Below are 12,500 nucleotides of genomic sequence, written 5' to 3'. Positions count from 1 at the left end.
TACCTCTCCCCCCGCCATGTTCTATTCTTTCTTCACCCACGCACATACAAACACAAACTATTTGAGGCTGTCTGCTGAAAACAATACACACACACTTGTCGACTTGAAGTTGTGGTACTTCTAAATTTCATAACAAGGATTAATTGTTCAGTTTCCTTGGTAAATACAGCTTCCAGTTGTAGAAAGTAACATATGGTGCTGTGTGTCCTTGCACACGTGGGTCTGTCAGTCTGTCCATCACTTCACTGAATTGAAAATGTCATCCGTGCACTCTGTTATCGAACGTCTCCCTTTACTTTCAACAAACTGAAATGCCAATCAGGGTCGAACTTGATGTGGCCGACGATCAAGACATTTTCAAAATGGATTTGTGCTGTTCATTCACACACAAAACTGCATGCCTAAGTATTGATGCACCATGCCGAAGACTGAAGTTGCTACCCTCCTCTGTACCCCTACCTCATTCGCAAGGTAGACGATTTGCTTCTCTGAAACAAAGGCAACCACAGAGTTGATCAACATATTATTTACTAACCACTATTTGCACAGCTCAAGTCTGGTTTTGGGTACCTGTCCACTTGCCATTTCTAAGCTGGTATGGTATGGTGACATTATCGAAAATGTAGTGTGTGTGTGTGTGTGTGTGTGTGTGTGTGTGTGTGTGTGTGTGTGTGTGTGTGTGTGTGTGTGTGTGTGTGTGTGTGTCTGTGTCTGTCTGTGTGTGTGTGTCTGTGTGTGTGCTTCTTTGTTGGAGAAAACAGCACATAAACACAAATATAACTGTATTGCTCCCCCCTTTTTTTTTTAAAGTACTGACAAATTGTAAAGTATTAATATGTCTTTACCTACTGAGCTAAGTCCCAAGGGTAAACCATGCTGATTTCCTTGGAACTGGAACCGGCTGGACATTGCTGTTGCCCCATTCTGTCGAACACCTGCTTTGTGGCCAGGCACTTCTGTCTTTTGTTGTTGCACTGTCCGGTGAATTGCTGGACTTGTTTGCTGTTCCACGCCAGCAAACTGAGAGAAAGAGAGTAACATTGGTTAAATAAAAAAAAGAGGAGTTTAAAAACATACTACACGTACACACATACCACCACCATCATCATCATCATCATCATCATCATCATCATCATCATCAAAATCATCATTGTCATTATCATCTCTCTTCCTGTATCTACCCCTCTTTCTCTCTCTCGCTCTCTCTCTGTCTCTCTCTCTCTCTCTCTGTCTCTCACACACACACACACACACACACACACACACACACACACACACACACATACAGAAACCCTCACACAACACACACACACACACACAAGCTGCGCGCGCGCGCACACACACACACAAAACACACACTGCAGTCTATGGTAACTTACCTGAAATTGTAGCCTGTCATAGATCTAAGTGGAGACAGCAAACGGTAAGAGCAACAGGTTCTCATTTACGATGTCCGGGCATTCAAACGATCAGGAAGAGGAAGACCTTGCTTCGCAATAGGCCTATGCTCTTGGAGAACTCTTTAACCGATTAGTAGTGTGCGTTGTCATCATGAACCTTTACAACACCATCGTGATCAAAGTAGATCTGCTTCGACTTCGGAGTCACAAAATAATGTCCGGGCGAAGTGCAACAAAATTATTCTGAATTAACAGCATTGACCTCGTCAACAAAATCGTTGTCTTATCCCAAAGTGAATTCTGTCAGCAGAACATTCCGTGTTCAACTGAGAAGACTGACTTGCCCTTCCACTATCAGAATTCACAGCTGCAAAGAACAGAATGCCCCAGTCAGTAACCACTGATCTAAATATCAGTAACTTTAGCAGGGGAAGCAACTAAAGATGTAAACGGGGAGTAACTGTTCTTCATCGGGCAACTGCATTTGTCGTCTGCTTTTTCGTACAGTGCTACGGTCGCGTGAAAGTCAGATCTACCTGAACTATGCGTATAGATCCGTCTAGTGAAATGTAGCTGTGTGATGATTTGGCTACATCACTTTGCTGAATGTGCTTCCAGATGAAAGTTTATATTAAGCTTACTGTCAAACATTAAAAAAAAAATAGGTAAGTTGTTTTAACTTGACCAAAACTAGCGACGAAATTTTTTTTTCTCGAAGCACAACAAAACACTCTGTCGGCATTTTCGGCATCATCGCAGTCAACTTGTCATCGGTTCGATGTGTTTTTCCTGAGGAGGAATGAACATAAACATTTGTAGAAGTTTGTAATGTTGATCCCAAGACTATTTTCCATTACTTTAAATTGCTGTTCATTGTACTATCGCTGATAATTCATTGAACATTTTAGAAATTCAACTTGAAGTGGGCATCAGTCAGCACAGCAAAGTTTGTTTACATTTTGCTCTAACTTTGACCCCGCGTTTCTCCAATCAGAGGCTTAGCTCAACAGGGTCCCTTTTCGCAGAAATGGCCACATATATACTCTAGAGAGAGAGAGAGAGAGAGAGAGAGAGAGAGAGAGAGAGAGAGAGAGAGAGAGAGAGAGAGAGAGAGAGAGAGAGAGAGAGAGAGAGAGAAAATGAAATAATGGAGGAAACAAATACACAAAAACAGTGAAGGAGACCAAAGCAGTCACTGTCAATCAGGCAGAAAGAAATAAGTTTGCGGGGCAACACAAACCTGTACTCCAAACAGAGAGAAACTCGGATAGAAGGATCCCTTCACAGGACCAACATTCTCCGTCAAAACTTCTGACTCTGCCATTGGACCTGCAACAAGACATATATTTTTTTTATATTATTTGAAGTTTTCTGTTACAATACTGAACACTTCATCTTGGTTTCTTCAGAGCAGAGTCACTGACATTTTTTTGAGGAAAAAAAGATAGAGTAGCAAATAAACAGAGTAACTGTAAAGTATGCATTCATTTTCAACCACTGCTGTATTAACCCAACCACCTACCTTTCTGTCATTCCCTTTCCTCCCTACCCCCATCCACGTTCTCCCCCACCCCCCCACCCCCCCCTTGAAAACCCCCACCCCCCAACCACACTGACCCAACTGAAAAGTGAAGTCATTGTTTTCAACATCCAGAGTACCAATCAGGCCCAGCTGCTTCGGCATGTTGCCCTGTTCATCGGGCACCAGCTGCAGGGCGCGCAGTTCCAACCTGCCCAGAGCCGGTCCTTCCAGGCCCCACACCTGCATCTTGCCCTGAAGGATACAGAGTAGAACTGAATAAATCACACAGTCAACTTCTGGTGTCCGCTCTGCCAGTCATAACCACATTGGTGAGAAATGCATGGCAGCCTTTCCTTCCAGGCCCCATACCTGCATCGTGCCCTGAGGGATACAGAATAGAACTGAATTAATCTGCCAGTCATAACCACATTAGTGAGAAATGCATGGCAGCCTTTCCTTCCAGGCCCCATACCTGCATCGTGCCCTGAGGGATACAGAATAGAACTGAATTAATCTGCCAGTCATAAGGCCAAAAAAAAAAATAGGTGTGGTTACGGTAACATAGCCAAAAAAAATAGGGTAGGTAGGTAGGCAATCACTTTTTTTTTTGTTTTAACTTTTTTTTCTAATGTGTACAAATTAAACCTAGGGTACTTGACAGGGAAATAAGTGTGCGACACGGGCGCTTTCGCTTTCATTGCGTTTTTTGCACTGGGTTTTTTTTTTTTTTTTTTTTTGACAAATGTAATAAAAAGTTATAGGATCGGGCCCTAAAAATAGGGTAGGTCGGGTTACCGTAACCACACCTATTTTTTTTTTAGGCCTAACCACATTAGTGACAAAAAGAAAGCCTTCCCTCTTTTGCGGTGGCCTTCAACAACAATTAACAAAAATTCTCAAAACCACATCATCTAAAGTCAGGGTAACTTTAGTAACACCCAAGAGCATGCCCGTTATGGTTTGACCATGAGGGCATAAAGCAACATTTAATTATCATCACAGAAACTGCAATGTTTGAAAAATAAAGTTTACAGCCAGTTTCACAGTGCCAGATGTCTTCTGGCCTACAGCCATATTAAAACTTCTCACATTCACGTAAGAGGGACAGTGTAGTTTTAGGAATAACTGCCATTCAAGCTGCAATGTTTGAAAAAAAAAGTTTACAGCCAGTTTCACAGTGCCAGATGTCTTCTGGCCTACAGCCATATTAAAACTTCTCCCATTCACGTAAGAGGGACAGTGTAGTTTTAGGAATAACTGCCATTCAAGTAAAGATTTGACCCAGAAAACACTCTATACAGACAAAAACCTCACCTACCATAACAATCGATAAGGACGGCATTTACTACAAAGGAAAGATGAACTAAAAGTATATATTCTAACCCCTTCATGAACAGAGACAATCCTGGTTCCATCCAGACTCCAGGAAACATCGACAGTGCCCTCCTTGTTCCTGGAGTTGTTGTAAGCTATGCGACCCAGCCGCCACGGCTCTAACCTCACATCGTACACAAGTACATCCCCTGCAAGAAAAAAAGTACAAGCACTGTAAAATCACAAGGACGGTGGATGCATTTAGTGGGTTGGTGGAAGGGCAATTGAGTTGTAGTTGTCGCCATGAAATCATACACCATTAGCACTATGTCACCCACAAGAAACAAACATAAGCACTGGGCCATCAGGGTGGATGGATGGATGGATGGATGGATGGATGGATGGATGGATGGATGGATGGATGGTGGGTGGGTGGAGAGACATATGTCAATTTAGGCTATGTGACCTAACCACCAGGGCTCTAATCTCACCGTTTTGGTTAAAATGGCAGCCCAAGGGGCAAGCAAAAGTCAATGTAACTTCAAAAAATTGCTTCTTTTATCAACATTAGCTTTTTTCAACCCAAAGCAATGTAACAGTCACCCACCGTTTGCTGTTCCCATGGCTACGTAGGTACCATCTGGGGAGGGTTGCACACACAGAACTCCGTCACAGACGTTTGGCAACTCTATGGTGAACAAACCTGGATCTATCCCCTATGAACACAGTGGAGAGAAAAAAATTAGTCAACATAAAAAATATTCATGTAAGTTACTGCATGCATCAAAAGTTATCCCCCCCCCCCTCCCTTCCCCCGAAGAACCAAAATTACAAAAAATTATTTTTTCACCTCCCTTTCACAAACAAGTTTTTTTTTCCCACATACAACATTTTTTTGTTTTTTTGTTTTTGTCTTTACACCTGTTCCTTGTCCCGTTGTGCTCTCACACCGCCCCGTCCCTGCACTCACTGCTCCAACAACCTCTGAATTTCGTTCCGCTGCCAGACTTGTCGATTTTACAGACGCTCCAGGGGGGGATGTCGGGCCGCTGCGGTAGGCTACAATCGGAAGATGACACTGCACTTCTGCTGAGTCACTTCGACAGTGTTCAGTAGTGGGTCTGTCCCGAGCTAACGGACGCAGCCCACTACCTACTATGCCCCCTACAAACGACATTGACTTCAAGTCGCGGAGCCAGACTGAGTGAGCGTCCCCTCCAGAGAGCAGACCGCCACCACGTCCCTCCATCGACCCCCCAGAACGTCACACGTTGAAGCTGACAGCAGAACTACTATTCAGGGAAGGATCGAACAGGAACACTGAGACCAAGGTCACCATGAGAGCTCCGGGCATGAAGGGCCACAAGAGCAAGGACAATTTATCATTTTGGATGATTAATGAGATGAGGATGATTATAATGATGATGCTTTGGTTTTCCAATTTGGTTTGAGACTACGTGACAGGGCAGCACTCTACGCTTACTGTCATAACATTTGACACCCTCTCTCTGTCTGTCTCTATCTCTCCCCATCTCTTCCTCCCCTACGTGCTCCTCTTCTCTTTATTTTTTTATTTCTTTTGTGTGCATGTGCACATGCTAATTGTGTGTGCATGCGTGCATGTGTCCGTCTTTCGCTCTACCTGTCTGTGTGTGTCTCTCTCTATCTCTGTGTGTGAATGATGTGTGCGTGTGTGCGTGTGTGTGTGTGTGTGAGTGTGTGTATGAGCGAGTGACAAGAGACAGAGACAAAGAGAGAGAGACATTAAAGAGAGAGAGATAGACAGAGAATAAAGTAGTGTTTCTGATATACTCCATAATGAAAATGACATTGTACCGTCCAGAATTCTGCTTCTCGTTTGCGATATCTGATTACAGCTTCTTTTTTCCTCTTAGCTGGGGGAAGGTCAAAGTGGCCGGCCTTGAACTTCTGAAGGTCAGCAGGGTGAAGGTGACTATAGGTGATGAGTTCAACATCAGTGTCCATGTCATCCCTAAAAGAGAACAAATAACAGTTTACATGTATGTGTCAATGTTTTCATCATAAAGAAATTAAGAATGGAAGATTTAGCTAAGAAGAAGAGGAGAACAAACAAACACAACCAAGAAAAAGACTGAGATGAACATTTACTGTTCAACAGACAAATTCCAAAAATAACTCCGTCAGGTTTGTATGTGTTGAGGGAGAGTGACCTTTTCTTGCAAAACCTCTGCCAAACATTGGAGGGGCCAATCACTAGCGAGTGGGCATTGGAAACAGGTGCTCCCGTACATGTGCTTCGGAAACAGGCTCGATTGTATTTCTTTACACACACCAATCGTAATTCTCACAAAAACCAGTGGCACGGTTATGTCAGCTATAGTCAAACTTAGTCTTAAACAGCGGTTATATTACATTCTAAGGGAAGAAATACAAAAACAAATAGACTGCAAAAGTTCTAAACTTCAGAATTAAACAACACAACAAGAGGCGAAGCCTTCAAGGCTCACGTAAGAAATCGACAAACAGTAACACAAACTCAATCACTCCGTCACACATACACACACACACAGTAAGCATAGGTGACACTGTGCAAGAAAGCGAGACACTAGATCTAGATCTGTCTGTCTGCATGTAGCCTACTTACAGGGACACGACTGCCAACTAGTCTCGGCCCGCTCAAAATAACAATGACCGAGACTTTCAGTAATTCCTTCGCGTGACGTCTAATCCTCTTACGCCATAATGGGACGTCTTCAAATGTTAAAGTTTCTACCACAGACATACATACATACATACGCACGCACGCACGCACGCACGCACAGACAGACAAAAGTTAGCATCGCATAGGCTACACTTACGTGAGCCAATGATTAATTATGACAAAACAATACGCTCCAGTCTCTGGTACTGGTGACTTCATTTTTGACATCTTCAGACTGTTACTGTGGTGGTTTACATGATGGTTTTACACACAAAAGAATGTATAGTCAAACACACTCTTGCACACATACTTACATTTCCTCTGCCTCTGCATCTGAGGTGGTGAGCTGCAGAGGCTGGGAATGACTCCATATATCTTTCCTGTACAAAACAATAATCCTTCTTTCTTATAACCTGTATGACCTTCTGTTACGGGAGTACTGTCTTGATGAGTCTGTGTTGAATGTTTCTATGAAAATCAAATGGCTGGAAAGCCAGATAGTTAGCAAGCTAACCCTAGCACAAAGGAATCTCTAATAAAATGGCGCCAGAATTTATTCTCCTAACAGGGATATATCATTCGGCATTGGTAGTCCCTAAAACTTCTTTCAAAGCCAAAAAAACCCCACTTTGTTACAATTTCAGCAGACCTGGCGAACATTTTTCACAATGGAGGGGGGGGGGGGGGGGGGGGGGGGGGGGTGGGGGGGGGGGGGGGGGGGGGGTGGGGGGGGGGGGGGGGGAAGGAACATCAAGAGAACTGCCTTTAGCTTCAATAAATTTTCAAAACTTTGATGGCCATTTCGGCAAACTTGCAGAAGAAAATAAATCCTATCAAGATCCCTGCCTGAAAATCTAGCGCTTACATCGTTATAATACAGAGCACTGGTCTATTTTGCGTGGGCAGAATAACATCTTGATAAAAGAGAGTTTAACAAGTTATCTGAGGCTGAACAAGACGGTCTAAAACTAAAGTAAACAAGGCTAGAAATTACTTGAATTTGCTGCGATTCTGCTGTGAAGTGAAGAAACTTTTTGTGATGAGGTTATAGGCTGGATCCTCTGAATCTCTCCCCTCTTTCGCACCAGTGCTGATAGACTGAAATAATGATCAAAACAATGCCAAGATATATTAACAGAAGATGGCAAAATCTATATCAGTCCACTTCTCGATCATGTTATCTATTTGTTCAATCAATAAGGAGTTTGGCTGGGACGATGAATGAGCACTTCTGGGGTGGTAACGCAAGACAACTCCCGTGATCTTGCCGCGAGGTGGCGCCAGTTACCAACCTCACCAGAACCGACCATTGTTTGTTTACCGTATAAAATGCACGACTTACACACGAACTGTTACCAAACCGATATGCTATTTGGGACCAATGCAAGTTTGTTTTCCTTTCTCGTGTGATCTTGCCGCGAGGTGGCGCCAGTTACCAGCCGAAAGAAAGAGGGGGCATGACCTCACCAGAACCGCCCATTTAGATTAAGTCTAGTATCACACAACTTTTAGAAAACTAATTCAAACACATGTTTACCTGCATTTAACCACTATTGGCCAGTAACACAACCTGGAAACCAACCAAACAGTCTCAATCACCCAAGCAATCAATGAATTCCTCAATCAACCCCTCAATCAATCAAGCTACCCAGTAATCTTTCAAATATTATTTTCAAAACAAAAACAAAGGGGGGAAGGGGGAGAGGCGTATTTTCATATTTTACCTTTGAGGCATAAGGCCAAAAAAAAAAATAGGTGTGGTTACGGTAACATAGCCAAAAAAAATAGGGTAGGTAGGTAGGCAATCACTTTTTTTTTTTTTTACTTTTTTTTCTAATGTGTACAAATTAAACCTACTTGACAGGGAAATAAGTGTGCGACTCGGGCGCTTTCGCTTTCATTGCGTTTTTTGCACTCATTTTTTTTAAAATTTTTTTACAAATGTAATAAAAAGTTATAGGATCGGCCCCTAAAAATAGGGTAGGTCGGGTTACCGTAACCACACCTATTTTTTTTTTAGGCCTAACAAAAAATGTACCCACATTTTAACACTCCCCCTCATTACAGACCTCAAAAGACATTCCAGAACTAACTCTGTTGGGTTTGAATGGGTGTTAAAGCCATATGTACTCGATGACTATACACGCTAATTGCTTTACCCACAGCTGGAGACATGCTAAATTAAAGCCATATGTACTCGATGACTATACACGCTAATTGCTTTACCCACAGCTGGAGACATGCTAAATTAAAGCCATATGTACTCGATGACTATACACGCTAATTGCTTTACCCACAGCTGGAGACATGCTAAATTAAAGCCATATGTACTCGATGACTATACACGCTAATTGCTTTACCCACAGCTGGAGACATGCTAAATTAAAGCCATATGTACTCGATGACTATACACGCTAATTGCTTTACCCACAGCTGGAGACATGCTAAATTAAAGCCATATGTACTCGATGACTATACACGCTAATTGCTTTACCCACAGCTGGAGACATGCTAAATTAAAGCCATATGTACTCGATGACTATACACGCTAATTGCTTTACCCACAGCTGGAGACATGCTAAATTAAAGCCATATGTACTCGATGACTATACACGCTAATTGCTTTACCCACAGCTGGAGACATGCTAAATTAAAGCCATATGTACTCGATGACTATACACGCTAATTGCTTTACCCACAGCTGGAGACATGCTAAATTAAAGCCATATGTACTCGATGACTATACACGCTAATTGCTTTACCCACAGCTGGAGACATGCTAAATTAAAGCCATATGTACTCGATGACTATACACGCTAATTGCTTTACCAACAGCTGGAGACATGCTAAATTAAAGCCATATGTACTCGATGACTATACACGCTAATTGCTTTACCAACAGCTGGAGACATGCTAAATTAAGTTCACTGCAAGATATTGTGGTCTAGGACCCCTTAAATGTTGAGATATTTGAATTTTTATTTTGATCTAGATGGTATCAGCTTATAGATTTGCCAACAGAGGAAACGTTGACGCAAGGGAAATAACTCCGCGTCTTTGTTGACATCCTCACTTTTTCAGAGGCTAGAACAAGCTGTAATGCATGTATATGGTCCGCGCATTGCGACATATCGTCATTATATGGCCTTATGATGCATTTGACATCGATTGTGGGCAAACTACACATCGTAAACACGGGAGCGAGTTAGTAAGCCTTTAAAGACTTCTTCTTCTTCTTCTTCTTCAGCGTTCCAGAATTTTCTGGTTACGTGTGAGCTCGTTTGCCCATTTGGGTTCCCCACACTATACTCTGAGAGCATAGTCAGCTTTACTCCGCTTTCGTTGAGTAGGCATGCTGAGTATTTTCGTGTTTCCATGACCCACCGAACTCCGACATGGATAACCGGATCTTTTCCGTGCGCACATGCATGGTCTTGTGCTTGCGTGTACACACGAAGGGGGTTAAGTCACTAGCAGGTCTGCACATAAGCTGACCTGGGAGATCGGAAAAATCTCCACTCTTAACCCACCAAGGCGGCAGCGACCGGGATTCCAACTCACGACCTCCCGATTAGGAGGCCGACGTTTTACCACCACGCCACTGCGCCCGTCATGTTAAAGACTAAATAAATACCCTTGCTTTGAGTGAGACAACGAATCCACAGGCCAGTCACTAGCGAGGGGTCTGTCTGAAACATGTGGACAAGGGAGAGATTGTTTGAGATTGACGGAGATTGTTTGTCTCGCTAAAAGCAAGGGTATTCACTCTTCCAGAACCCACACAAACCCAACAGAGTTATACAGTGGAACCCCCTTTTTACGACCTCCACAAACCTCAGATAATCAAGTCTGAAAAAGGAGGAAGGAAGGAGTCTGAAAAAGGAGGGAGTCTGAAAAAGGAGGGAGTCTGAAAATGGAGGGAGTCTGAAAATGGAGGGAGTCTGAAAATGGAGGGAGTCTGAAAATGGAGGTAAATTTACAGAGGTTATGAACAGAAAATCTGAAAAATAAGGTCTTAAAAGGGAGTCTTAAATTGGGTGGTTTTAAAAGGGGGTATCATTCCACTGTTGTAGGCTGGATCCTCTCAATCTCTCCCCTCTTTCGCACCAGTGCTGATAGACTGAAATAATGATCAAAACAATGCCCAGATATATTAACAGAAGATGGCAAGGTCGCAGGTTCAAATTCGGGCCGGGACGGACACGGGTCGACTGTACGTGCAAACCCAGAGACAGAAGCCATGTCCCATCCCCGTGTCACCTCGGATCTGCAATAAGTGCAGATGGCTGATACCACCTAAACACGCATACACTTGTGTATCTCATCAAAAGCCGTGTGAGCGTAAAACTCAAATCATATAACCCATATCTTGTCCTTAAGAGGCGAAATATTTAGCCTGTAGGACATAAAGCATTCTCTCTTTCCTTTTTTACATTTACATTTAGCCTTACGCGACTTGTTGTATACCGAGAGGCATAAATTCCGCAAACTGAACTTTAAAAAATCCAAAAAAATCAACTCGGTGGTGAATGTTTTCAATGTTTGAATATTTTATTTATTGGCCATTTTAGTGTTTATAAACCTTCGCTTTATTGATTTTGAATAGAACATTATGAAATGACAATTTTTCAAAAAAAGTGACTGAGTCTAAGCGCAATGATTTCGGAAAACGTTCAGTGTTCATCACGTTCAATGCTTTGGCCAGCTCTAAGCATCCCAATCGCTTGCTGAGTCTCTCTCCTTCATCAAGACGTGGCATGATTGCGATATCTGATACAGCCAAACAGCCAGTTGCATTTCATAGAGCCATACACTATCTTTTTTACGTTATTGTCTCCCGTTCAGCCCATGGTCTTTATTAGCACAGTGAGCTGTGGCTGGATCAGCAATACTGCAAAGCGCACGCTGACAGCATGAAACATTTGCTCCGACACTCAAGATGTCAACTACAAATTACAGGTTCAATCTGATTTTCGTTTGAGAGCAAAATCGTTCAATGCACTATTTGCAGAATTTATGCCTTTCAGTATAAATTCACAAGCGCAAGTTCTACAGGCAACCTTGATTTCTCTTCCACCTCCACGCCCTCACCTCAGCTTCCCTCATCAGCAGCAAGTCCGTCATGTTTTTGAACGTTCCGTGCACGTGAAGCACTTCTGCGGCCGTCTGTCTCATCACAGCTCGAGTTTCCTGCAAATTTGAATTGGAAGAACTGAAATGACAACCTCAAACTGACATCAAATTACCCAGTCAGAAGGCACATCAAAATAACGTGCTCATGTGAAAGATGCTTCTCTTTATAATAATTTGTTTTTTCAAGTTCTAAGTACATGTATCTGACCCTCCCCGCTCTTCCTGTTTTCCATTTTAAAATATAAGTATGTGTTTGTGTGTGCATGTCTGTGTACATGCGTGTGTGTGTGTATAGTGAATAGGTGCACGCATGTCGAGTGTTTGTGTGTGCATTTATTATCATACAGCAGTCCCTGCAATGTACGGCCCCCGGCGTGAGCGGACACCTGACATGTACAGACACATTTGCTCGGCACGGAGTGTTTTCCTTCTATATTTGCCCCCCCTT

General features: G+C 42.9%; 1 protein-coding gene across 2 annotated transcripts in view; it reads right to left on the bottom strand.

Moving 5' to 3' along the window:
* LOC138983588 (uncharacterized) overlaps positions 1–12,500 on the bottom strand; it is a 60,521-nt gene that overhangs the window by 31,065 nt on the left and 16,956 nt on the right. For both annotated transcript variants that reach the window (XM_070356863.1, XM_070356864.1), the window contains exons 10-17: positions 12,011–12,109; positions 7,914–8,017; positions 7,234–7,299; positions 6,073–6,229; positions 4,844–4,952; positions 4,306–4,445; positions 3,018–3,174; positions 2,641–2,729 (exon numbers count right to left, since the gene is read on the bottom strand). In XM_070356863.1, coding sequence (XP_070212964.1) covers positions 2,641–2,729; positions 3,018–3,174; positions 4,306–4,445; positions 4,844–4,952; positions 6,073–6,229; positions 7,234–7,299; positions 7,914–8,017; positions 12,011–12,109 — 921 coding nt within the window. The remainder of the gene's footprint in view (positions 1–2,640; positions 2,730–3,017; positions 3,175–4,305; positions 4,446–4,843; positions 4,953–6,072; positions 6,230–7,233; positions 7,300–7,913; positions 8,018–12,010; positions 12,110–12,500) is intronic.

This window comes from Littorina saxatilis, linkage group LG13, assembly GCF_037325665.1.
Source record: "Littorina saxatilis isolate snail1 linkage group LG13, US_GU_Lsax_2.0, whole genome shotgun sequence".
NCBI lineage: Eukaryota > Metazoa > Mollusca > Gastropoda > Littorinimorpha > Littorinidae > Littorina > Littorina saxatilis.
Note: the sequence above shows the minus strand (reverse complement) of the source record. Positions and strands in the feature narration are given on the sequence as shown.